Source organism: Falco punctatus, assembly GCF_963210335.1.
Source record: "Falco punctatus genome assembly, chromosome: 11".
NCBI classification, from domain to species: domain Eukaryota; kingdom Metazoa; phylum Chordata; class Aves; order Falconiformes; family Falconidae; genus Falco; species Falco punctatus.
The window spans coordinates 22,263,043-22,286,975 of NC_137591.1; the positions used below are offsets into that span (position 1 = coordinate 22,263,043).

Sequence of the window (23,933 nt, forward strand, 5' to 3'; positions counted from 1 at the left end):
CTGGCATTCTAGTTTATATGGATAATTCTAACCAGTCAGGTTAGCATATGTGCTTATTTTTGAAACCTGACAGGGCAAGTATTTCTAAGTGTAAATACTTATCTGAATTTAATAACATGTATTTCTGAAAATACTTAAGCGCACAACTTTAAAATTGTGTGTATATCTACACTATTGAAAATGTAATACCCAAAATGGTCTTGAAAACAAACAAAGTGAAAGTATGGATAATAATAGTTGGGTTTTTTTTAATCTTAGTGGAATATCCTGATAATATTTGCTTAAGTCTTAGTACAACATAAGAGAATACTAAGAGTTAGAAATGATATTTTCTGTCTTGATAGTAGCATAGAAGATGTGGTCTCACCTTAGAATAGTATTGAAATTTTCATTTAGGATGACAACCGATATGACAACTTCTATTTACATGCATTTATCTAGCTATATTTATAGGCCCGACTTGCAAAGTTCTATATGTTTTCAGTGGAAAAATAAGCAAATAAAACTGAAAAATTATTTTAAAAAACAGGCATGTAATCTTCCTCCTTATTCTTTAAAATACATTTAGGTAGTTACATTTATTATTAAAAGGTATGAAAAAATGACTTCAAAATCTAGTAAATGATGCAAGAAACTACAAAACTAGTAGGGAAGAGCTTTTTTCTTTGTTGCAAACTACTTGAGACTGGCTAGCTAAAGAGTGATAAAACCTGGGAACAGCTGTAAATTACATTGTATAGGAATCTATTTCAAATATATAGTAGCTTATTCCTGGCTTTGCTTCCCGACATTTCTCACACATACATTGAAAGAAAATCAATCATCTCGTACTCTTCTACACTCCCCTGCCATTGAACAGTACTTAATAGTCTTCTGTATTGTTTCAGTGACTGATCCCTTTCTTCCCCTTCTTATCTTTGGGTCTATACAACATGTCAGAGATCCCTTGCCTATTTTCCCTATTTTTTTCATAATTGTATGGAATTACTTTTTAGAGAGTACAACAGGAGCCTGGATTTCTCCACCCCTGTGATCAGTAAAACAGATACTGCTTTGTAAGCATTACTTAACTCTGGGTGGTCTTGTTATAAACAACAGGGGCTGAATCTGAGTATGAAGAACTGGGAAAAAACATTGCAGCAGTGAAATGTGTTAAGCTGTATCATACTCTGCTGAGAAGTGCTGAAAGCCCCATTGCATAATTAAAAATAGACTGCACTGTATACTCAATAATAAGGCTAAGCAGATAATTTATCTAAACAATTTAACAAAATTATCTTCCTCTTTTACTAGAATCAGTCTACAGACAGAGTACTATTTTCAGCAACATTTCTATAAATAGTTCCTGGTATATAGCTATTTTATGAATAATTCACAAACTTGAATGCTAAAATTGGAACTACTTTGGATTGATAAGCCATAAAATATACTGGTATTTCTTAAGTGAGTGGGCAAAATTTGTTATCCTGTACAAATGCAAGTACAAATTATAATCTCATATTAAAAAATCTTTTAAAATATTCACCTAACAGTCTGCTCTGTCATCAATTTTGCATGCTAAAAAAGGAGTACAAACAATTTTAAACCTACATTTGTTTAAAAACTGGAATGACTTTGTGGAAGATACTGTTTCTGTTTGGTGTTTTTTTCCTATCTACTGAGGACAGTGCATTAGGAAAGAAAAGTACTGAATCATTTATCTTTTTCATCCTCATTTTCTTCATAGGCATCTTTCACTGATGTGTTTGTCCAGTAAGAGGTAATCTTTGATGGGCATAGGCCTGCTGACCTAGTCACAGGTATGGTAACACTAACTCACAACTGATTGATGTTGCAAGTGAGAAATGAACCTAGCTTTGCTGCTGTGGCCATTATGTTTTCTTTGGAGATCTCTTGGTTTTGGTCATCTTGGTGGCAGAGGGGAGATATAAGCCAAAGGGCCTTCTTTAGGAAAACAGCAGTGTATTTTTAATGAAACATATCCCAGTCCCAATCTACTTTGCTACTGTTAGTCTTATTTTTAATATGCTGTTTATTAGGTCACTAGGTAGGTTTATTAGGTAGGTCAGTACTTTATGAAAGACAAAATAGTCCTCAAGATATTATCATGTTGTTTCAGATATTTCCATTTTCAGTGTTTTCAGGGTGCTCCCAGTAGAATTATTTATTTAAATCTCACATCATATCATTTAGGATTCCTCTTATCTTCCCTTCCTATGCCTATTCTTTCAGCTTCTCAGAGTACCTAGTATATTTTCCACGACGTGTTCACTACTTAGCACATTCTGCTAAGTCCTTATTACTGTCACCCTTCTTCTCATCACAAGCTATCACTGTGTGATTAATTTTGTATTTTATCCTATAAGGACAGTATCTCATGCATTGAGCATTTATAATTTATAAAATAGGCGTTGCTCCAAAACATGGAATTTGGAAGAAACAATTTTTTTTGTGCCATGTTACAACTGATATAGCAAAAAAAGTACTTGAATGCATTTATTTGCTCCATTCTGATTTTCTAAGTTGGAGCTATTAGCTCTGGGTACATGCTTTGGCTATGAGCCCCTATAGGGCTAGTTACAGGCATCTAACCAGGTTCCCCCGTGCTTTGCTTTCAGTGGGAGACAAAACCAAAAAGGAGAGCTGCAAAGAAGTCCCAGTGCCCACTGACCCTGACTGAACAGGTTAGGCCTCCAGATGGACCCTAGCATGAATCTACTGGTCAGTTTAGAGGCAGTCTCTGTCACAAAGAGATGTTTCACTTGAGAAAACAGATTTTGTAAGGGAAATGTACCAGAAACTATACCTATTGTGCTGGGTCTCACTTCAGAATCAGTGGTGAAAAAATCTATAAGAAAGGCCCAGTGAAAATGATGATGTGCTCGCCTTAACAAAAGGCAAGAGCACAGGCCAGTAACACACACACACATATATGCAGTTCTTCTTAAGCCTTTATAGCTCTGTGCTACACCTAAGCTGCCTGGTTACAGGAATGTCCGTAGTGCAGCTGGATACATGACTGTACAATGGTTTGCTGGAAAGGTTTTCCCTTTGCTGTGCCTCAAGGTAAACAGTGCAGGTGGTCTAGCTAGCATGTAGCTTTGAATTGGATTTAGAAGTCACTTTTAAAAGTCAGCAGTGGCATAGCATGTATCCCCAGTTAGGCATTTAAGGGTTTATTCTGAAATTCTTGTTAATTCCAGTGCTATCTTTGGTCTTTCAGCCAGTTACATTTCAAGAAAGTTAAACTTCAAGTAGACTCTTGCAATGAATAGACACCATGGCATGCACTCACGCTGTGAAATCAGCCTTGTCATTCTGTTGGGTGGGAACTCCCCCAGTATCAATGACTGTAGGTCTGAGCATGCTGGTCCTAATGAAAATGGGAGTGCAAAGCTTTATTGGCTGGAAATGGGAAGGATGTGCTCTGTTCAGTGTAAAGATGTCTCTAACAGGATGTTGCCAATTTTAAAATGTTCTGATTTCAAAGAATAGTTCAGCAGAAAAAGCAGAGACACTGAAATAATATGCCTGATCTCCAAATGTGAATTGTCTGACTGGATATATATTTTTGAAAATTTAAAATAACCAGATAGATTATTTAAGGTATTAAGCTTGTGATTAAATTGATGGTGGTAGGTGTGCTGATCATTAGTTCTTCCCACCACAATCAATGCTTTGTTAAAGCAGACTTGTGTTAAAAAATGGCTTCCCCAAACCAACCAATATGTAAAAAAGGGTATCTTTAGGCAGTGGGGTTTTTCTTGTTTGTTTCCTTGCTTCCCCACCCCCTCCACCCCCCCACCCGTCATGAAGCATTTTTGTTAAACTGATACTAATTGGAGTAACTGTCCCAGAATTTGGATATATGCCCTTGGAAGGATAGCTGCAAGCCTTTCCAGTCCAATGAACAAGTCGCTAGATCTGTCTGTTATGGACTTCTAAGTAAAATCAAATATATAGGGTGCATAAAACATAGTCATGTGAACTTTTGTAATCTTGGGATGTTTTCCTTAGGTTAACAGTACATTTTGCTTGAAATGCACTTATTTGTAGCTCAGAGGAATCGGTTTGAATTATTATTAAAAATAATAAGAGAAATAACAAAATTCAGTGTATGAAGTGATATGGAAGGGACTGAAGGAATCTGTCAAAACTTAGTGAAACTCTTAAGAATCTCTCAAAACAGAAAAATATTAAAAAGGTTCCTGGAAAAAGAAGCCATCCTCTAAAGACAATTGAATATGGCAAAAGTAAATGCCTAGAAATTAAGAGGGATCTGTAAGGAACATGGCTAGTCAGAAAGCATTCCGAGATTGCAAACAAGGAGTGTGTGGGTACAGAATAATTCTTAGCATTTTGGAAGGAGAAGCCTAAGGACTTCAGTATGAAAATAGCTACTAATAGCATATTTTCTGCAGAGGAAATAAAAATATTAGAAAAGAAAGATCACACATATGAGTTTCTTAAAAACTGCAACTGTTTGGAAAACATGCTGACATGATACAGTAAGTCTTTAGAACTGTAACTGGGATTTACGACAATGGATAAGGGAAGTGTGATATTTTAAACATGAAAAAATTTGCCCAAGAAATTAGTTTCTGGAGGCAGGGGTCCAGAATAATTAGAAAGTGAAATGATAAAATCAGTCGTTCTTGGAAAATCACAAAAGAAAAGTAGCATGTGTCCAAGAATACTAATGAGAACGGGAAGTAAGTGTTAGAAAAGACCTAATATTCTGTAGGAGAAAAAATTGCAACCTTGTTTCTACTTAACAGGAGAACTAGGTGGTTAGGGCTTATCAGGATTTTTTTTCCCAATAACTACCATCACTGTTACCATCAGTTTAGAAAGTGATTTGTGGAACCATATGAACTGGTCATGCCCCTTGTACACAGTAACCAGTCTTAACCTTCTTTAATTTCTGTGGCATTTCTAAATGGGAGAGAGCTGTAAGCAAGAACAATTTATTTTGTTCCTGACAGATACTGGAATGAATGCCAGTAGCATCTGGGTGAATTTTTCTTCTGTATGAACAACAACAGTAAACCTTAGGCATTAGTGTAGCTTTCTCACTTGACAAATCTAGAACTGGACAAATCTCAATACTACAGCTACTACCAGTATTGCATCAAAATCCCTTTCCTCCCATTTTCTCAAAACATTTTAAATTCAAGGCTCTCAGTATTGCCTGGTGGCTTCTTGGTACAGTGGCCTTATCCAGAGACATCAGGAAAGCCATGTCATTCTGTCTTTGAAGAGTGTTTTAAAATCTCCAAAGCAGGGAGAATGTCTCCTCAGTTCTCATGCAGGCCACAGGAAAAACAAATTTAGCCAATATATACCTTCCCTCTCCTTGTGCGTCATATCCATCACAGATAACTTCGTTGTATAATCTGACAAGTAGAGGACTAGATCTGCCTGCACATTCCTGCACGCACAGATGATGCTGAAGGAGTTGGAAGAGCAGATGAGTAGCATTTGTGTTCTTCCTAATGTGTTGCTCTCTGGAGCTGGTTGCTCAGAGCAGGAGGAGGAAGACGGGGAAAGCTACTGTTGACTGCAGTATGAATACAGGCATTCTGAGAGGACAAATTGTACCTCTCTGCCCACTACAAAATTCCATAATCTAGTCCCTGGTGGCACCCACAAAAGCAAAGTTACTGCTTCATGAAATACTTTTTAATGATGATTGTGTGTTTCAGCCAATATAGCTTTTCATTCTTGAGTCCTTGAGATGAGAAAGACCACCTTAGAGAAGGGCGTGCTTAGTACTTAAAAAAAGATAACCATCACAGTCTAAATAAATGGGACATTCTGAGAACACTGATCCAGTCAGTATTTCCATTCAAAATTTTCTTCAAATGCATTCTCTTTTTCATTGAGAAGAGAAAGACAAGTGTATCTGTCCTCAGGCTAAAGTTGTATTTTGCTGCTTGAAACAAAGGACAGAACATTGCTGCTATTGCGAGTATGATTTATTGTCCAGCAGTGTTTTACACCAAAGCAAACACAGTGGATGTAATGGAGGATGCCACACTTCTGAAAGAAATGTTTCCCATAGCGGAATTCTGACTGAAAGGACTGATACAACTGCTCAAGGTTTAATTTATAGGAAGGTTATAAAACTAAAGTAAACCAGCCACTTCTTCTGCCCTTAGTCCTTAAACCTTCACACCCCTCAACAGAAATAATTTAAGAAAGGAATATTTAAAATAGAAGCTACATCTTTAAATAATAAAAATAGATATAGTGAATTAAACATGTTTCATAAATGAGTAGGAAATGAACATTAGAAATGATACAGATAACTTGTCCCTGGAAATGAGAGTTTATGAAAAAGATTGATGGCATAGAGTGGATAATGTAAAATGAGGTAGAGATCTTATTTTCCTTAAATAAACATTTAGCCTTTTCCAGAGAAAGGGTCAGCATATTTCTAATTGCATTTTTTTATAATAAAATCACAGTCTCACAAAGAACTACAATCCGTAAGCTAGTAGTTAGCTTTGCTGAACAGAATTTTAATACTATTCTTCCATGAGCATTTATGTGTAAAAAGTCTTTTGTCTCTCCAAAACAACAATCTTCTATCTCAGATCATCACAATTAATAATAAATTTGTAAGATTTTGGCAAAAGTTAGATCTATGAAAATAATCACGGGGAACACAAACTGCTGCATAGCTAGCTTGAATTTCTTTTTTGGATGCTGAAATTTGGTTTAAAGGCAGTTTTTCTGAAAACTTTGAAGAGCTTATGATGAAAATAATGTAGTGGGGTCTTTGTATTTTGCAATTTCTTGTACTTCTCTTGATTCAAATGCATTGACCAGCATTAATCAAAGTGACTTATACATAAAATTATTCTGTAAGTGACACCTGATTGAATGTTCCAGCTGTGGTACCGAGAAATACTTAAAAGCTCCTTAAATTGAAAGAAACTCCAAAGGTCTCAGAGAATTGCAAGAGCAACAGTCACTCTAGGTAAGGACAACAGCAATCATTTAAAGCCACGAGGGTACCGTATGTAAATGTAAGGCCAGTAATTTGAACTTTGGATACACTTATTTTACTCTATCACTGCAGTGAAGATATTCACACGCGCTGACTTGAACTTTAACAGAATATGTATGTGGTTTTATGAGAAAGCAAGTCCAGAGGGCAAAGAAAGATCAGCAAAAGATGACTACAGCACAGAAATCTGAAGTCCTTGAATTGTGCTGCACGTATTGCTGATCACAGCAAGAATTATGGAAGGGAAACAAGGTAGACATGTATTGCTATACCATGCGCTAATACAGAGGTATTTATTTTGGCAGTGTATGCAGGACTACTATAGCAGAAGGTTATTAAAAACTATTTTAAACTTCTTATTAAAAAAGATTAGAATGCAAATTAATTATTTACCCTTGTGACAGCCACAACTGACTTTTTTTTTAATGTTGTAAGTGAACTTGTAATATCACAGAATGTAGAAATATGTGGTGCATACACAACTCCAGAAGTATTACGTGCAAATTCAGTAGAGGGGTAAAGATATAGCCAATCTCACTATTTATGTGCCTTCCTACCTTAGAGGAACTTCTCTTATTCTTTGATTTTGGTTTCAGTATAGTTTTCTGGGCCAGAAGGGGCTTCCGTAAGACAGGAAACTTTAAGTTTTGGGCAACGTAATATGGAAGATAGCTTCTCATTTACTCATGTACCTTTCAACTGCATTTTTGTGTGTCTAGTTCAACTGCATGTATTACTTACTTACGTACTGTTGACCTTCTTAAATGGCAATGCCCGTATCACTCCATACAAATATATTAATCACAAAGAGAAAGAAAAGCATAAGCACTTGCAGAATTTCTGTTGGGGACCGAGGTAGTGTCTGGGAGTCAGTAAATTCCTGCCTGTTACAGGGCAGCTAGAGGTGGATGTAGGATTAGCCTTCAGGTTAAAGAGTCAGAGGGGAATTTGAGGCTTTTAAAAGACAAAAAAACAGGTGATCATATTCTTTGCTTGTGGCTAAAGCTGATCCTCACGGGAGATTGTTAACACATATGATTTTAATGTTTTGATAACTATGCATGTATTCAGAGACAGGATGGAAAACAGGTCAGTGGCAATCTTTGTATCTTGAGCTGTTTCTAGGATACATTCAAACAGGACTGACTATTGCTGCAAGGCAGAGAACAAGTCTATCCATGAATCAGATGTCCTCCATGTGGACAGGAATACACATAGGACAGAGATATGACTAACTCTTCATATGTGATGTACTTTATCTCAAAATCATCTAATGTGTTTTTTTCAGAATACCTCAATAAGGATTAAGCAGAATAAGCAGTGAGGACTAACTAAAGAGTTACTGAAAAATGTATTAGAGCACTGGGAGAGTACTAATACTAGAATAAATTTACTTAGGGGACAGACTGAGAAGTATAAGAATAATAAATACTTTACAGAACGTAAATTTGTTTATTCTACTGAATTTACTGGTAGTGCAAGTGGGCAAGGATATTATATCCTATGTCTGAAAAAGGAGAGATTTATACCAATAAATAATTATTTCTCAAATATACAAAATAATACAAAACCACTGTCATAAGTAGAATTCGGTTTAACTAAGAATCGTGGCTGTCAGTTAACTAAGAGTTGTCATGGACAAAATGGTAAAGAAGATGAATCACAGTATTTCTACATCTCCCATAGCAAAAACAATGCCCAGGAGATACCTCAGTATCTCATTAACAAAAAAATTAGAATTTCCAATCATTCTGAATTGACCAATCCAAGGACTTTACTAAAGTCTATGCATGTGATCCTTAGTTTGCTGCTGAAAAAGTTGAGAAATATAAATTCAGTCTTTATAGCTTTAGGGTAAGAACTGTGATGAGGAAAAATCAGAATCTTCTCTTCCAATAAAAAAAGATAAGAAAACAAATAATAAGATTATGTTATCACAATCTCCCAGTTGAAAACTATTATTCATGGTAACATTGCACTGAGAAGATATACAGAAAATGCCTTAGATATAAATCATCATTGTATAATAATACCAGTGTTTCTTTTTGCCATAGAGTTTTATAAAGTTCAGTATTTACTGAGGCCTTTTTAAGACCTGACGAAAGCAAACTAAAAAAAAAAAAAAATAATTGTATGAGCTCACAATTACTCTTTGTATACACTGGATAGATCTGTATTTCCTCTAGGAATGGACTTTAACCATACCCAACAAAGTCTAATCGAAAAATAGGAACAGAAACAAAGAAACCACTAGATATCTCAGATTACCTGAGCCATAAGAAGAGGATGTCACATACTGAGCCTTTTGACATGGTATCTTATAGTATCCTTGCTGTAGTCAAACTGGGGAGTTATGAACTAGATGGGTAAATTACAAGGCAGACAGAGAAATATTTGAACTGGTAAAGGGAGGTGGTTTGAAATCTGACTTGCAGCTGCTAGTAAGAGGCATTGCTGAGTAGCTGATGTTTAACATCTTCAGGATAACAGAGCAGAATGACACCACATTAGTGGAAATCACCAGTCAGAGCTGCTGTTCAGAGGGGCTCTGAAATGCTGGAGGTATGGGCTATAAGACCTCCAGGGGTCTCTGATTGCACTGATGATCAAGTTTCATGACCTGTTTTCTATAAAGCTGCTTCAGACTATTCAAGAGTTCATGAAAAGGTTTTTGTCATCTACTTAAGGATGCATTTACCATGAATGAGCAACTACCAAGTATTATTTTAAAGTGGTGTTGACTGATTGAGAGGTTAATATCATTCCCTGTGTTTATCTTCAGGAAAACAAGTTTTATTAGACTACGTTTTACTATGAATAGGTTTTTTTTTTCTGAGTTGCACTTTTTTTTTTTTTTTAAATATATAATTTCTACTTATCCATGTCTTGAAATAATTACCAGGAGGGATGTAACCTCTAAAAGAGTTATTCAAGGTTCTGATTTTGGCAGATTTTACTGTACTGTTGTCCTGAAGACATCCAGATTGGGGAACCAGAGCCAAAGGGCAGATCCTGGGAATGCACTGAGACTGATAGCAGAGGAAGTCTGCACAGCCCTTTGCCCCTCTTATAAATTAATTTTTGAAAGTATGTTAAGTAACTGCTGTTGAAGATAGATCAGCTACCAGAACAGAAATTATGTCCAGGCTGAATAAAGGGAATATAGTATTGTAACTGACACATTGAACAAGGCTTTTTTTGTATCTGAAAAATAGCTACTGATTTAAAAAGTAAATCACTAAGTGCATTAGAAAGGCTAACTCAAAAGAAAATAATCTGTTGAATGGTGCTGATCCCACAGGAAAGGTAATTTTACCTTGAAGCAACCACCCACAATTCTGAACATTCTTTAAAACATATATTGTAAAATAATTCGTTGGCTACGCTGAGGTGACAGAAGTAACTTTCAGGCTTAAAATTGCTTTTCAGAAATCTTTTCTCTGAATAATATATTTCCAAGAAGCTTTCAATTCATTGTCAGTCTGAGTAAAATACGTGCAGGGCATATTATAAATAATTTAGGAGGTCACAGTTCTCCAAGAAAACTTAAGGACTTGGCAATTCTGATTTTGTTAACCTGTCATTTGTCATTCATTTCTACAATGATTTTATTGCTGGAGTGATTTGAATCTGTGTTTTTTCTTGTTTAATATATTTGTGGACTTTTGTGATGTCTGAATTTATCTGATTTTTTTTTGTTAATAAGACACTAGATGTAATTGGTAGTTGATTTCTGCAAATATGAATTAGGTACTAAATATTGAAAGTTCCCTACTTTATGCTTCAGAAAAAGCCTATTTGTTGTCATATGCTCACCTGCTACTTTGCCTGACATGCACCTCTGCATTCTTTATGCAAGTGGCCAGAAATACCTGTGATGACTGCAAATAATACTGATCTGAGATCTCATTATCTGAGAACTGAGAATGCATATATCTACAGCTGTATCTAAATATTTCATACCATCTGTTCTATGTACTCTTTGTTACTCAGTACAGTAGCTCAGTGTTACAACTACACTGTTTTCTACATATATTCTTGTGAAAACCTCAATACCATATATTGAAAATGCACAGAATCTTATTATAAGGTAGAATTGTTAGGATAATATGTAAGATACTATACAAAATAAATAGGAAAGAAATGATAGCAGTAGGGAGGCTGAGACTGAACAGCCCCATTTAATATGAGTAAGCAAGCGTGTGGCAGGTTTGTGTTTGTGAGATCTCAGATCAATAATACTTCCTGTCACCACAGGTATTAATATAGTTTCAATATACTGAAGTTCTTATTTCTGTAAATCCAATTTTAAAACTGGTCCAAACTCAAATAACTTTTACAATTTCATATATGGAAAATCATGTAAGTACTTAGTTATCTTCTTGAAAGGAATACACTGGAACACATTTTAAAGTATTTTCCTAAAGGAGTGGTTCTAAAAAAGGAGGTCCATGAAAATCTCTATGAAACTGTGGGTTTTAATAACGTGCATGAAACCGTAGTTTTTAATAACGTGCACCAATAATTGAAGAATAATATTATTCATGGTGTTGTTAGGTTAGCGGTTATTAGGAAACACCTTCTAGAAGCTGGCCAGTAAAGATGAAGACTAGAGATCATCTAGTTTTAGTAAACAGAGCTAGCTAGACAAATTGTACTAACTTTCTTTGGCTGATAATATTTTTTTCCGTATTTATTAAAAAAAATCTTTCAGTGCTATTCCCAGTGAGATGGTCTTATGAATGGGTATAAGATAATCCGTACGAGGAGCCTTGTTATCTTGCATTCTAGTGTCTTGGTGTCTTTTTTAGACAGAAATATGAATTCTCCAATTCCAAGCAAACCTAGACTTCAAAAACCTTTAATAACAGGAATAAAAGAATGAATGTTGAAATAGTAATTTTTTAAAAATAGTTTCAAGTGTTCTGATAAATTATGCTGCTGGTAAAATTTCAGTTGCCTTTAAGATTGGAGTCACTAATGAAAAAATCTGAAGCTGTAGTCTCTGTTTATAGTGAAGTGTCCCATTCTTGGAAGTAATACTGTGACATAAGGGATTATGTCCAAGATCAGTCTCCTTTTTTTTCAGACACATTTCTTGACACTGTGCTGTGCACAACATTAAGAAATAATATCACAACTGTCTTTGCTTGGGCTTCACTATCACCCAAACATTGTAATATGAATCTTAAATTCATGAACAGACACAAATGCTTCCTTAACTAACTACTCGTGTTTGATTCCTGCATCTTGAAATGAGGGTAACTCCATTATTTCAGACAGTGAGGGGTATCAAGTGGCCATCAGTGGTGGATGGGTGTCCTTCAGATAGATAGATAATAATGTGCCATAATCAGAATTGTTGAAGTTGCAACTTTTTGTCCATTTCTAAATTGGAGGTCTGTGCAGCTTTCACTACAAAAGAGCCACCTTTATATTTCCGTTTCACTTATTTTCTTACTTCTTGGATAACATGCACTGTCCTTTCTGGTTAATATTCATTGTGTTCCAGTGCAACTATGATAAACAAAAGAATCAAATTTCTGAATTGGTGGTAAAGATAACTTAGTACTAAAGTAAAAGGAATTGTGTCTTCTAGAAAATTAATTTCTTTCTGATCTTAGGAAAGTGTCCCAGCTGACTGACTAAAGGAATGGTTACGATGTTTATCACCTGTTTTTTCTTTTTAGCAAACTCAACAAAAACATCATTAATGTCAGCATGGAGTACATGAAGATTGATGCCGTGTACTTTGAGAGTTCTTAATAGATCTCCCTGTGATTGCATTAAGATAATTTCCTCTCAGAAAAGAAGAGTCAGTAAAAATACTGAAGGGGGAGAGTTTTGGAGTGTGTTTTTTTTTTTTTTTTTGGTTGTGTGTGTGTGCAGGAACCCCCTTTTGAAAAATGAGGTCAGATCAGGTGAACAGTAAATTTTTCTGTTCTGCAGTTGCACCAAGTGCACGCTTACTAGCTGACCACGTGGAAAGTAGTGCACATTGCATCCTCATGTTAAATTAATACAATCTATGCCCTTTGATCTGTCAGAATTCTTGAACTACATAAAAATATTTACCTCTAGAATGTTTTCCTGTAGACTAGTCCAAGTATTTTAAGAGTAATACATACTGCTACCGTATTTCTGTTTTCTACTGGCTTGGAGGACTAAGAATTCTGCTAGTTAGGTTCTTAGGTCGAATGATTAATGTGTGCAGAAACATGCTTGTGTCACACATCTTGGTTTACAAACATGTGAATAATAGATCTGGTCTGGAATACTGATGTATGTTCTTTCTATTTTTATACCACTTAGGCTTAAATGCAAGAATTCCTGAAATTTTCAGTTCATTTCTATGTTTGAGAAGTTTTCCACCTGTTTCTGAATATTCTTCATGAAAACAATTCTGTATACAAACCCAGGCACACAAAGTCCTCCCTTTCTCTAGGTTTCATCTTAGGCAGGAAATCCACTGCCTTGTGGAGTGAAGCAGCAGGACGGAGTGGTGTTCTTTTGAAAGATGGTCTTTGAGAGAACTGCTCCCAGACTACTGCTGCACAGATTTACACAAGGCTTTTGAATTTTACCTGGCTTTCAGTGAAGATCTAGTAAGAATGCCTAAGTGATACGGGAAGCATTTTTGTTAGTACTACAGTATTAAAAAAGGGGATTTCAGTCAACTAGACTGGACCCTCTGTGAGGACTCCCTGTTCCTTTCTTAATAGGCCCCTTATGAACTTCATGGATTTGAGCTTGAAAGTTATAACTTAAATCTGTAGCCAACTGGAAACACCATTTTTAGAGCTATTGTTAAATGCTGGTTTAATAGCTCTTAGACTGTATTTCCTGTTCCTGACAGTCAACTTTTCTGCTTCAACTTTTTCTTCTTCACATATTTTACGATTTGTTCCTGCTTTATTGGCTTACAACTTGAACAAATACAGAAGAAAAGTGGATGTGCCCAGTTCCCTGAAGGCAATATACTTCTAATGGGAAATATTTAGTATATGTATACACATCTGTGCGTACATATACTTTTTTTGTTGAGATTATATATGATGTATATAATCAGTGCATCAGTGCATTCAAAGAAGCAACAGTCATTAGTAGTGAACAACACAATCTTTTTAGCTAGAGAAGGAAAAGGTCTCTTCACATAGCATCAACAGTTTTAAAAAGCCTTTAAAGACTGTGTGGTGTCTGATAACACCACAAGAGTTAGCAGTCATGTAGATGTCACATGCATGTTTTTGCATAGTGTTTTCAAATACCTTCATATATGTTACTTAAAATGATGTAGCGAATTCCTTTGTGATTTTATATAACATATGGTGGATGTGTGTCACTGAGTGTGGATGAATAGGAAATATGTGAAGCATCTTTTTTTCTGGGACTCAAAGGTTAGAAGACACTGTATTGACCATTGCAGGAAGAACCAGTAGTGTTAACAACAGTCTTTGCTTTTTACCCATTGATTGAATTTACCAGATTGAGAGTAAAATAACTGCAATGACACCTGGGAGAGGGCCCAGGGTATATTGACAGCAACAGGATGTTCTTCAATGGCTATTGAATCATGTTGCTCAGAAATGGGAGAGCAGACAGGAAGCAAGAGTTGACCACATTCAGCAATTAATGATTTATAGCATTCTTAAATCATGCAGGCTAAATAATTATATACGATTTTCCTATTGACTGAATTCTAATACTGTAGGTAAAAGGGTAAATTAATTTCCCATATAGCCGAGATTTCCCTCCAATTTTGCAGTGCAAAGTAGTACTATGAGTCATATTTCCAACAAAAATAGTGTATTGTGGTAACCCTTGTATTTACATAGTATTCTTGTTATAAATTCTCACAATAGAGATTAATTTGTATTGCAAAGTAGCATTAAAGTAGCATGCTCTTCCTACTGGCAAGTTCTTGAAATCTGGGGAAAAGTTTTTATTGGCTAGTTGTGTAGTCTGATTATGTGTGAAAATTGTAGATTTTTAAAATCTAGACACACAGCCATTTCAGAGATCAAAATACAAAGTTTAATTAAGCATTCAAAAATAGATTACTGGTTTCAAATTAACTTTTATTATTTAATGTTAATATTCCCAAACATCCTATTATCCCAAGCAATGAATACCAGATAAGAGTTGCTTTCTGTAACTGTCCTTAATGATACTACACTTTGCTTATGTTTGGGATTGTACTTGGCAGGCTTCTGAAACAGTTTGGGGTTTTTTCTTCTGAAATTCAAATAATTGAAACCCAACAGATGTAGGACATACAGCCATCATAAAAGTTAAACGCAAAAAGTTAATGAACTGCATTGAAAAATGAACATATTTTCCAGATCTACTTAAATGTTCAAAATTTAACTTCAAAAAAGCCATCTAGACTTTGAAAACCGCTGAGCTTGATTTCTATGTAGAGCAGCATTACATCACTATAAAATGCTCATTTGGTTATACTGTGGTGATTATCAAATGGTGGCCAGCAAAAGCAACCCTTTAAGAGAAGTCCACTTTACATACTATGAAGGTCACTACATAAAACTCTAGGCTTGCAGAAAAGCAGCACAGAGATGCCACCTAGCAGTAACTCTTAGAAATTTCCTAGTATGTAATAGTTTCTTCCTTCAAGATACTGCATTTAAGTGTAGGAGAAAGGAAAGATTTTATATTCCAAGTCCTTTCCCTATAGCTGGCTTCCTGCTGAATATCTAGCCAACCTGCCAGAAATAAAATTTTACTGAAATATATTATAATGAATAATTATATTTTCTTCCATTTTTCTATGTAAATACAGAGAGAAATTAGAATCACATTAACAGATATAATATTTAATAAGTCTTGTAAAATTGATGTTCTGTAATTAGCACTGAGAGTGTTTAAAATTAATCAGTAGTGAACTGTCTTCCATTTCTTAAAGAAGAATTTCCAGAGGTGGTCAATAATTCTGTAGCATGCTTAGCAGGGGAAAAAAAAGAAGAATAGAAAAGCATGGGCAATAAATTACTATGGTTGAAATAAAATCCTAGTGTTCCAGAGGTTTAAGAATAAAGTACATATATATTTTTGTTACATATTTTACCATAAGATGGCGATACTTAAACTCTTTACTATCAGTAAATAACCTGGTAAGTTTAGCGTAAAAGCCCCGCCATAATAAGAGTGCCTGTGGACAGCACGCTCCTGTCAGTGATGGCCTGGTACTATATCAAAGCTTTTTTTCCCAGGCATTATTTTAAAGTAGTTGATCAGTAAAATAAGTTATTACTTGAATAGTAATTATGTAGGAGATGAATAGGAATGTATTGTGTATACTTTGAAATGCCTGATGTGATTGATTTTCATAAGCTGAGTAGTTTGTGAGTGTCAAGGGCATGTAAAAAGTTGTCTGTATAGTCATGAGCATATTGCACAATTCTTTTTGGAACAGAAAGAATTTAACATCCCCTTGTTTCCTACAATTAATTTCATATGATATATTTGCTTCCCAACCTGCAGGGCAGAAAGTCATTATTCCACTTCAATTTAGCACAAAGCAAGATAAATAACTGAGCAGTGCTTCCATTACTAAAGTGGTATTTCAGTCACAACTTGTACTTATTTGCTAAAAAAACCCTGCAAACATTTTTACATGTCATTTTTCACAGGCATACAAAATCTGTTGTTCATAGTCAACAAAACTAAATATCTGCCATGTGGCATCTTTTGTGTGCTTAATGTGGTGTAGCATCTTAACCAAGGATGGGAGTAACCATTTGATGTCATGTTCTTATTTCTGAAAATCCAGTTTAGCTCTGATAAACATCAGGCTTTGATTAAGGGCTCTTATTTTTGCATAACCTTAAGGACTTAGAGCTTTCTGGCTCATGACCCCTTGACAAAGTTAAAAGAGCCTGCAACGAACATTTTAATATCCCTGGAAATGTCACAGAGAGTGATGAAATAAAGGCCGTTTTTATGCCCTCTGCACAGGATGCCACAGCAAAAAGGGCTAGAAGCAAAGTTTCAGAAGTTAATTTATGCCATTTCAGTCCAGTGGCTCATCCTGCGGATGGTGACAGAAATATGATATGGAGCATTTCTTCCCACTGTTATTTTGGGGCATATCTCTGACACCTGAACTGAAAGAAGAATCCTGCCAGCTGAAGCCTGTTTGCTGGTTATACTCTTCTGTGGATAGATAGTGATACAAGTTTTGCTTTTCCTGCTTTCCACAGTCTTTTTTAAAGTCTCTTAACTTTAACAGATGTGTTTATACACATCTATATATGTGTGTAACATATATATGTGTGTGTGTGTGTAACAGAAGATAGAAAAATGAGTGTGTGGAAGCCTGTAGTTATAACGTGACCATGTGTTGCTGTTCACACAGATGTGGAACTCCTGGGTATTGCCTGATGAGTCTCTACAGATACAGCAATAGCTGATACTTTCAAACAGCTGTTGTTTAATAACATTGATATAATTACTTAGCTAATGTTATTAATCCTGTATCACCTCCTGCTTTTTTGAGTTTTCACTGTATCTTACTGATAAAAAGCCTGTGAGAACACTGCAGCTATAAATCAGATTTCCACTGAATTGCTTTTTAAGTTCCATGTTGATATTTTTTAAACAAGAGGAACATCTCTTCCATATTGTTGGAAATGCAGTACCTATTTGTGTATGTGATTAATACCTTTATTTTAATGGAAAGAAACCTGCCAGAAGACCTGAGCATTGCCTCATATGGTAATAATGCCTCATAATGATACCTAAACAGTATCATTAAAATGATGTTCACCAACAGACAATATACATTGTGGCAAAACAGTAAGGACCACTGCCGGTAATGGACTGCAATACTATATGAATGTTTTCTCTTGGTACTTTTTAATAACGCTGACAGTTACAAGACTGCATGTCACAAAAAGACAAATGAGACAAGTCGTACATCTATAAGATGCAGCACTACAGGCATCTGCAGGCCTAGGGGGGGCTTCAGTCATTATTGCTCTTAAGTGCTATAGTGCAATTCCGATTTTTTTTTTAATGGTTTAACCTAAAATCACCTTCACAAGCAAGGCTGCATGGCGAAAACATTGTACTTTTGGCGTTATTTCAGTATCGGCTGTGATCGTTTGGTGACCCGAACGCGTTTGAAGATAGCGGAACGCTGCAGCAGCCTAACGGCGCTAAATAGGGCTAAAACCAGCGTCTGCACGTGACGCCTCCGGTTCCACTCCAAGCAAATCTGTTCCCAGCCGGAGTCCGTCCGTCCCTGCTCCCGGTGCCCGGCTGCTTCCCCGAGGCTCCGGGCACCGCCGGCCTCAGCGCCTCGGCCCGGGGGAACGCCGTGCGCTCCCGCCGGGCACCGCCGGCCCCAGTCGCAGGCGCGCCCCAGCCCCGAGCCCCCGCCGGAACTTCTGCGGGGGGGGCCGGGGGATCGGAACGGGGAGCGCCCGCTGCAGCGTGCCCGCCCGCGGCCCGCGGCCCCTCCGCCCGCTGGCACCGCGCCGCCCCGCGCAGCCGGTAAGCCCGGTACCGGGAACGGCCGCTTCCGCCACGGACTTTCCCTCCCGGCCGATCGGGCGACCAAGGACACGCGCCCGCCGCCGCCCACGGCCGCCCAGCCGCCCGGCGGAGCCGCTTCGCCCGCTACCGCATACGCCGTGCGCGGGCCGGCGCCGCCTGCCTGGCTGCGGCCACGCCAACTTGCGCACCGCGGGGGCGCCCGGCCGGCGCCTACCTTGGACGGGTCGAGGCCGGCCAGCAAGGACAGCAGCAGGAGGTTGAGGATGTTGGCGGGCGCCCGCATCCTGATCCCGGGGCTGCCTCTCCGCGCCGCTCCGCTCGGTCATTCACTCCGCTGCTGCTGCAGCGCCGGCAGCCGCGCTCTCTGCCCGCCCGCCGGAGCCCGAGTGGAGACGGCAGCCGCCCGGGGGACGCTCATTCCGCGGGCGGCCTCGGCGTGGGGAGGGCGGGCGAGGACGACGCTGCCCGCGCTGCCGGCGCGGCTCCGCTGCCCCGTCCCACCCCCGCCCCTCCCCTCCGCCCCCGGCCAGCCCACCGCAAAAGTTTGGGCCCGGGCGACGGCGGCGCGGGGAGCGGCGGATGTGACATCACCGCCGTCGCGAGGGAGCCGCGGGCGGGGGGCTGCTGCGGGGCGGCAGCGGGCTGAGGAGAGGCGCCACCTGGGCGCGCCGCGCCCCTGCGCCCGAACTCGGTGTTGTCCCCCGCCGGCAGAGGCTCCTTGCTCCGCGGCGGGCCCCGTGCCGCCGGGCGCCGCTCCGCCGCTGGCTGCGGGCGGGTAGCTGCGGCTCTCCGGCCGGGCGCCCCTGGAGAGGGGCCGGCGGCTGCGGTGGGGAGCCGCGGCGGCGAGAGGGCGCTCAGAGGAGCGGTTGGTTTTTTTTCTAGGGGATCTATCCCGCCCTTTCACTCCCCGCCTGGAAAGTTAATTCAGGGCTTGGCTGAGCCCTGGTGGCGGGGAAGCCCCCGCGCTGCCTTGCAGCTGGGCTGCGGGGGGCCGCCACGGCGCCTTACTGCGGCCGGTGGGCTGTGATGGGAAGGCCCGTACGGGGGGTGGGGGCAGGTGGTTGGCCCTCCCGAGGGCGTGCTGTAGCTTGCAGTCAGGGCTTTCCTTCTCTTATCAGTCATCACGTTTGTAGCCAGCCGAGGCTTTGGGTGGGCTCCTGCCGGCCCGTGCCGCGGGTCGTGGTCACCCTTCGGCAGCTCCAGCTGGGGAGGTACCGGCAGGGATGTGGTTTGGCTTCCTCAGGGCTGCACCTTCAGCACACCTGAGTGTGGCCCGAACATAAATCACACTTTAAACAGCACCACTCTGTTAGCACGGGCAAAGTATGTTAGGGTTTCAGTTATTTTCCCTTAGAAGATTCAAGTTCCTGATCTACAGTCAGGGTGACCTGATTTATAAGAGTACAACTACGATTATTATAAATTATTTTTTCAGCTTTGCATGTATGTGCATGTATTAGCTTTACAGTTAGCAATGTATTTTTGTCTTGATTAGATTAGATCTGGGGTCTACATTGTGTACTTTTTCTAGCACAGAAAGGCTAACACTATTGTGGATTTTTAGGTGCTATGTAATCTTAACAAAGAGGAAAAATATCCTTAAAGAAGCACAACTCTAGTGTAAAAAAAAAACAAACCAACCAACCCAAACCAGAAATCCAAGCTCTGGAGGGTGTTTTGGTTGAGCATCTATTAGGATGAGGACGGACAGGGCATAGTTTTCTAACTTATTCTCTCCAAGTCTACGAGATTGGTGTCTTTTGTCTTCAAGAGTCAAGACTGCTGCTGAAAGACAAATAATGCAGAAACTGTTCTGCCCACGTGCTATCTGAAAAGATTGCATATCCTTGGCATAATGTTCCCAGATCAAAAATGCCATTTTTTCTTGCAGTGATTTATTATATTTTTGAGTTCTGAATTTCTTCTAGGATTAAAATAACCAAATTTTTGTTTGAGTGAATCAAAAAGTATGTTTTATGCTAAGATGACTTAGAGAAATCCCCTTTCGGTCAGCAGCATCTTTTGCAAAGATATATTTCATTTCCATGGAAGGAAGGTCTACAAAACGTGGTTCCTTACAGCAAGAAAATGAATTACAAAATTTATGAATGAGGCTCTATTGACATCCCAGGGTCTCAAATGGAATGAGAATCCCTCTGATATAGACTCTATTGAGAAAGATATAGAAAGAAGACTAGTTTAGTGTTTGGGTTTTTTTACCTGTAAAAAAAAAAAAATGTGAAAGGTCTATTTTCTATGAAATACCAATAAAAAATAAAAAAGGATAGTTGCAAATATTAGTATGGATCCTGTTATAAGTAATGGTACTAAAGCACTGGAAATCTGAGATTCTCCAAAGGACAAAGTGAACGGTGTTTCAAAGAAACAATTTCTTATGAAGAAAGAACTTAATTTATAAAGCCACAAAGGCAGGTGTGAAGGTATTTAGATCTTTTCTGGAGTACTTCAATGACTAGTTCTCTTGTTCTCCCTACCTTCATTTTCACCACACTTCTTCTCTCCTTCATTTTTTTATTCTATTATGGGTAAAACTGGCAAAATGTGTAAACTATTATATCAATTATAGCATGCAAACTTCTTGAAAAGCTTCAGCGATGCAGTGTGTTTGGTCACTTCCTGATGCTGCTTGGAATATCTGTCTGTGAAATCAGTAAAATATTGAAGAGTAAAGTTAAAAATAAAACAAATGATTCCCCAGGCCCCTGAAAAATGTGAGACTTCAGATCTCCTGAACTCCTCAGATAGTTTTATGTGTTACAAACTTATAATTTGTTTGATATATGAAAAGGTACCACAACATGTTTCAAAAGGATGGCATAAAGTGACCTAATTCTGTGCCACTTGATTTTAACAATCCATTAGGAAGAAAAATAAAAGATGTATCAGACTTACTCCTCCACCCTCTAGCAACCTGAAAACTCATTTTTTTGTCAGAAAAGACTGTCTGAAGAGCAGTGAGAATCACTAGCAATTAGTACTTGAAATAATTGGGCTTGTTAAAACATATCTCAAAAATTAAACAAAATTCAGGTCCATATGAAGCTTTTATTTCTGTTATATACCCCAGAGTGGCAAAGCTGATTCTGAAGATCTTTAACAAAGCTTTTAATAATGCTTAAAACCTATGAAATTCTATGTGAGTTACTTTTTTTTTCTGAATTCTTTGTATGGAGATGACTGCAGTCAGGGTAAAATACTCAGTCATGAGAGGAGAAGAGAGATATCAAAAGTTTTCCTGCAGGCATCAGTGACAGAGTATTAGCAAAATGGAGCCATGTGGAATACAGCTTGTCTAGATAGTGAAGGATATTTTCAGTCTGTAGTTAAAATTATAACAACTTCTTTTTCACACCATATTGCAAGACATACTGCTAGCAGTTGGAATAAGGTACTTGTTCACTTGGGTACGCTGGAAACTGAAGTTGATAAATTGCATGTAGGTGCTGAATTATATATAAGTCAGTTCCAAGTTCTGCAACCTGAATTTGACAGCGTGAAAGTACTGACGGGAGCTGTGATAAAAGACAATGTATGTATGCATATGTAGAAAGACAGTCTTTAAATGATTTATAGCAGGTCACATCTGAAAACTTTTTAATTGCAGTGCTATCAAATATTTTTTCTAGACAAGAAAATTTTTCATGAAATCAGCCATATATTTACGCTGAATATGTCATGGGTGTTGAATCTTCTACTAAGTTAGGAAGGTGGTCTGGTTTTGGAATTTTAGACATTCTCTGTATTTATTATAAGGATGAGAAGTTTAGGGAGTTGGGAAGAGGGGCTGAACACTGACTTGTTGACTTTAATGGAGTTGAAATGTCCTGGGAGAGCATAGATGTGTCTTTCATTACAGACGCAATTTCGGTATTTCAATGAAACTAACAAGAGAGAAGGATGAGAACAAAATTAGGCTATCAATGATACAGAAGCTAAACTTTTATGATGGGTATTTTATTTGATTACATTTGTAAGGAATGGGAGAGAAACAGAATTCTTGAACTGTTCTTAGATGAGGTGAATAGAAAAATCAGTAGAATACTAATCCATTTAATTTAGCAATTGAAGAGTATGTAGATGTTAAAGTACAGAGATATTGCAGATATGGGACAAAATTCAAGACTACTGTAAATCATTAAATCTGCTTATATTTGGGTAGATTTTGCCATCAGATTGAAGTATACTTTATAGTTATCAGTCATGTAAGAAGATTCATTTTTGGAATCTGTCAATACTACAATCTCACTTCCTAATCCACATTGCTCTATTAGTTAGTTACAAGATTGAAATGAGGTTTTGGCAGCATATTTTATCAGTGTAACTGTCCTAGTGGTGATTACTAAATAGAGTTGTACAACTAGGTCAACACTGAGTATTTTTTGAAGTCCTGCTAATACCTGAAAAATGTATTTTGTTGTTCTGTATGTTATCAAGATTGAAAGGTAAATAATTATTAAAACAAATCTAGCAGTTGATGTGTTTCCTAATCCCTGCTCTCTTAAAGTGAATATTTTAAAAGAACTTTTGTTACTCAGGGTTTTTTTAGGAACTCCTCTGTGGAAATTACCTTTGTATATATCTCTGTAAGAGTGCACTGAAAATAGTTAAACTTCAGTTTTCTGAAGAACTGCAATACTAATGCTGTTTCCCCGTGAGCTTACTCTACATGCAAGTAGCTGTGAATCAGCATAATTGTTACTGGCTTCTGTGAAGTATACAAAGCTGCACATGACAGATGTACAGAAATATTTAGGTACTGGGTGAAGTGGACAGGTTTAATAGAGAACCAGTGAGTCAGGCACCTCTGTCAGATCTACAACTCTTTCTCTAAAACTGATCCGTATTTAGAATTTATTTTTGTTGAAGTTTGACCTTAATTTAAATTGGTGAAGAAACTGCCCTAGTAAAGTGTTACTAGGTATTTACAGTTCATATGAAATACAAAAAAGGCATAATTCTGTGGAAATATGTTTTATATAAAGCTAATAGGAATATAAGTATTTGTAAATATTTCTATAAAGTTATTCAGTTTTCTTGGTTTTTCTTTCAGATGTCATTTAGGCTTTTTCCCCCCAGGACTTCATTTATGCATCGAAAACAAATTAGTGAAATAAATACTCTTTCTCTTTCTGGCCTTTTAGGAGTTATCATAATCTTTACTTTAGAGCACCGTATGGTTATAGTCTTTTCAGATTCACAAATCAGTTAATATATTACGGTATAAGTAGAAATGAAAATATGTAATTAAAGATTGCATAAGTTTGAAATGTAGGAATGACATTCTTCATGAAATTGACAGAATATATGAAGAATGCTTACCTATCAAAAATGCTTTTCCTAGAAGGTTATGGAACAGTGCTCGCAAGCTCTCTGATATTTTCCC

At 37.9% G+C, this 23,933-nt stretch overlaps 1 protein-coding gene and 1 long non-coding RNA gene across 2 annotated transcripts in view; one reads left to right on the forward strand and one right to left on the reverse strand.

Moving 5' to 3' along the window:
- The window catches only part of OLFM3 (olfactomedin 3), a 65,970-nt gene extending 46,970 nt beyond the window's left edge, over window positions 1-19,000 (reverse strand). Inside the window, exon 1 of the mRNA XM_080407123.1 lies at window positions 18,744-19,000. Within this exon, the coding sequence (XP_080263249.1) occupies window positions 18,744-18,812 (69 nt within the window). The 5' untranslated portion in view covers window positions 18,813-19,000. The remainder of the gene's footprint in view (window positions 1-18,743) is intronic.
- The window catches only part of LOC308071571, a 377,062-nt gene that overhangs the window by 173,165 nt on the left and 179,964 nt on the right, over window positions 1-23,933 (forward strand). The gene's annotated exons all lie outside the window — the stretch shown is intronic.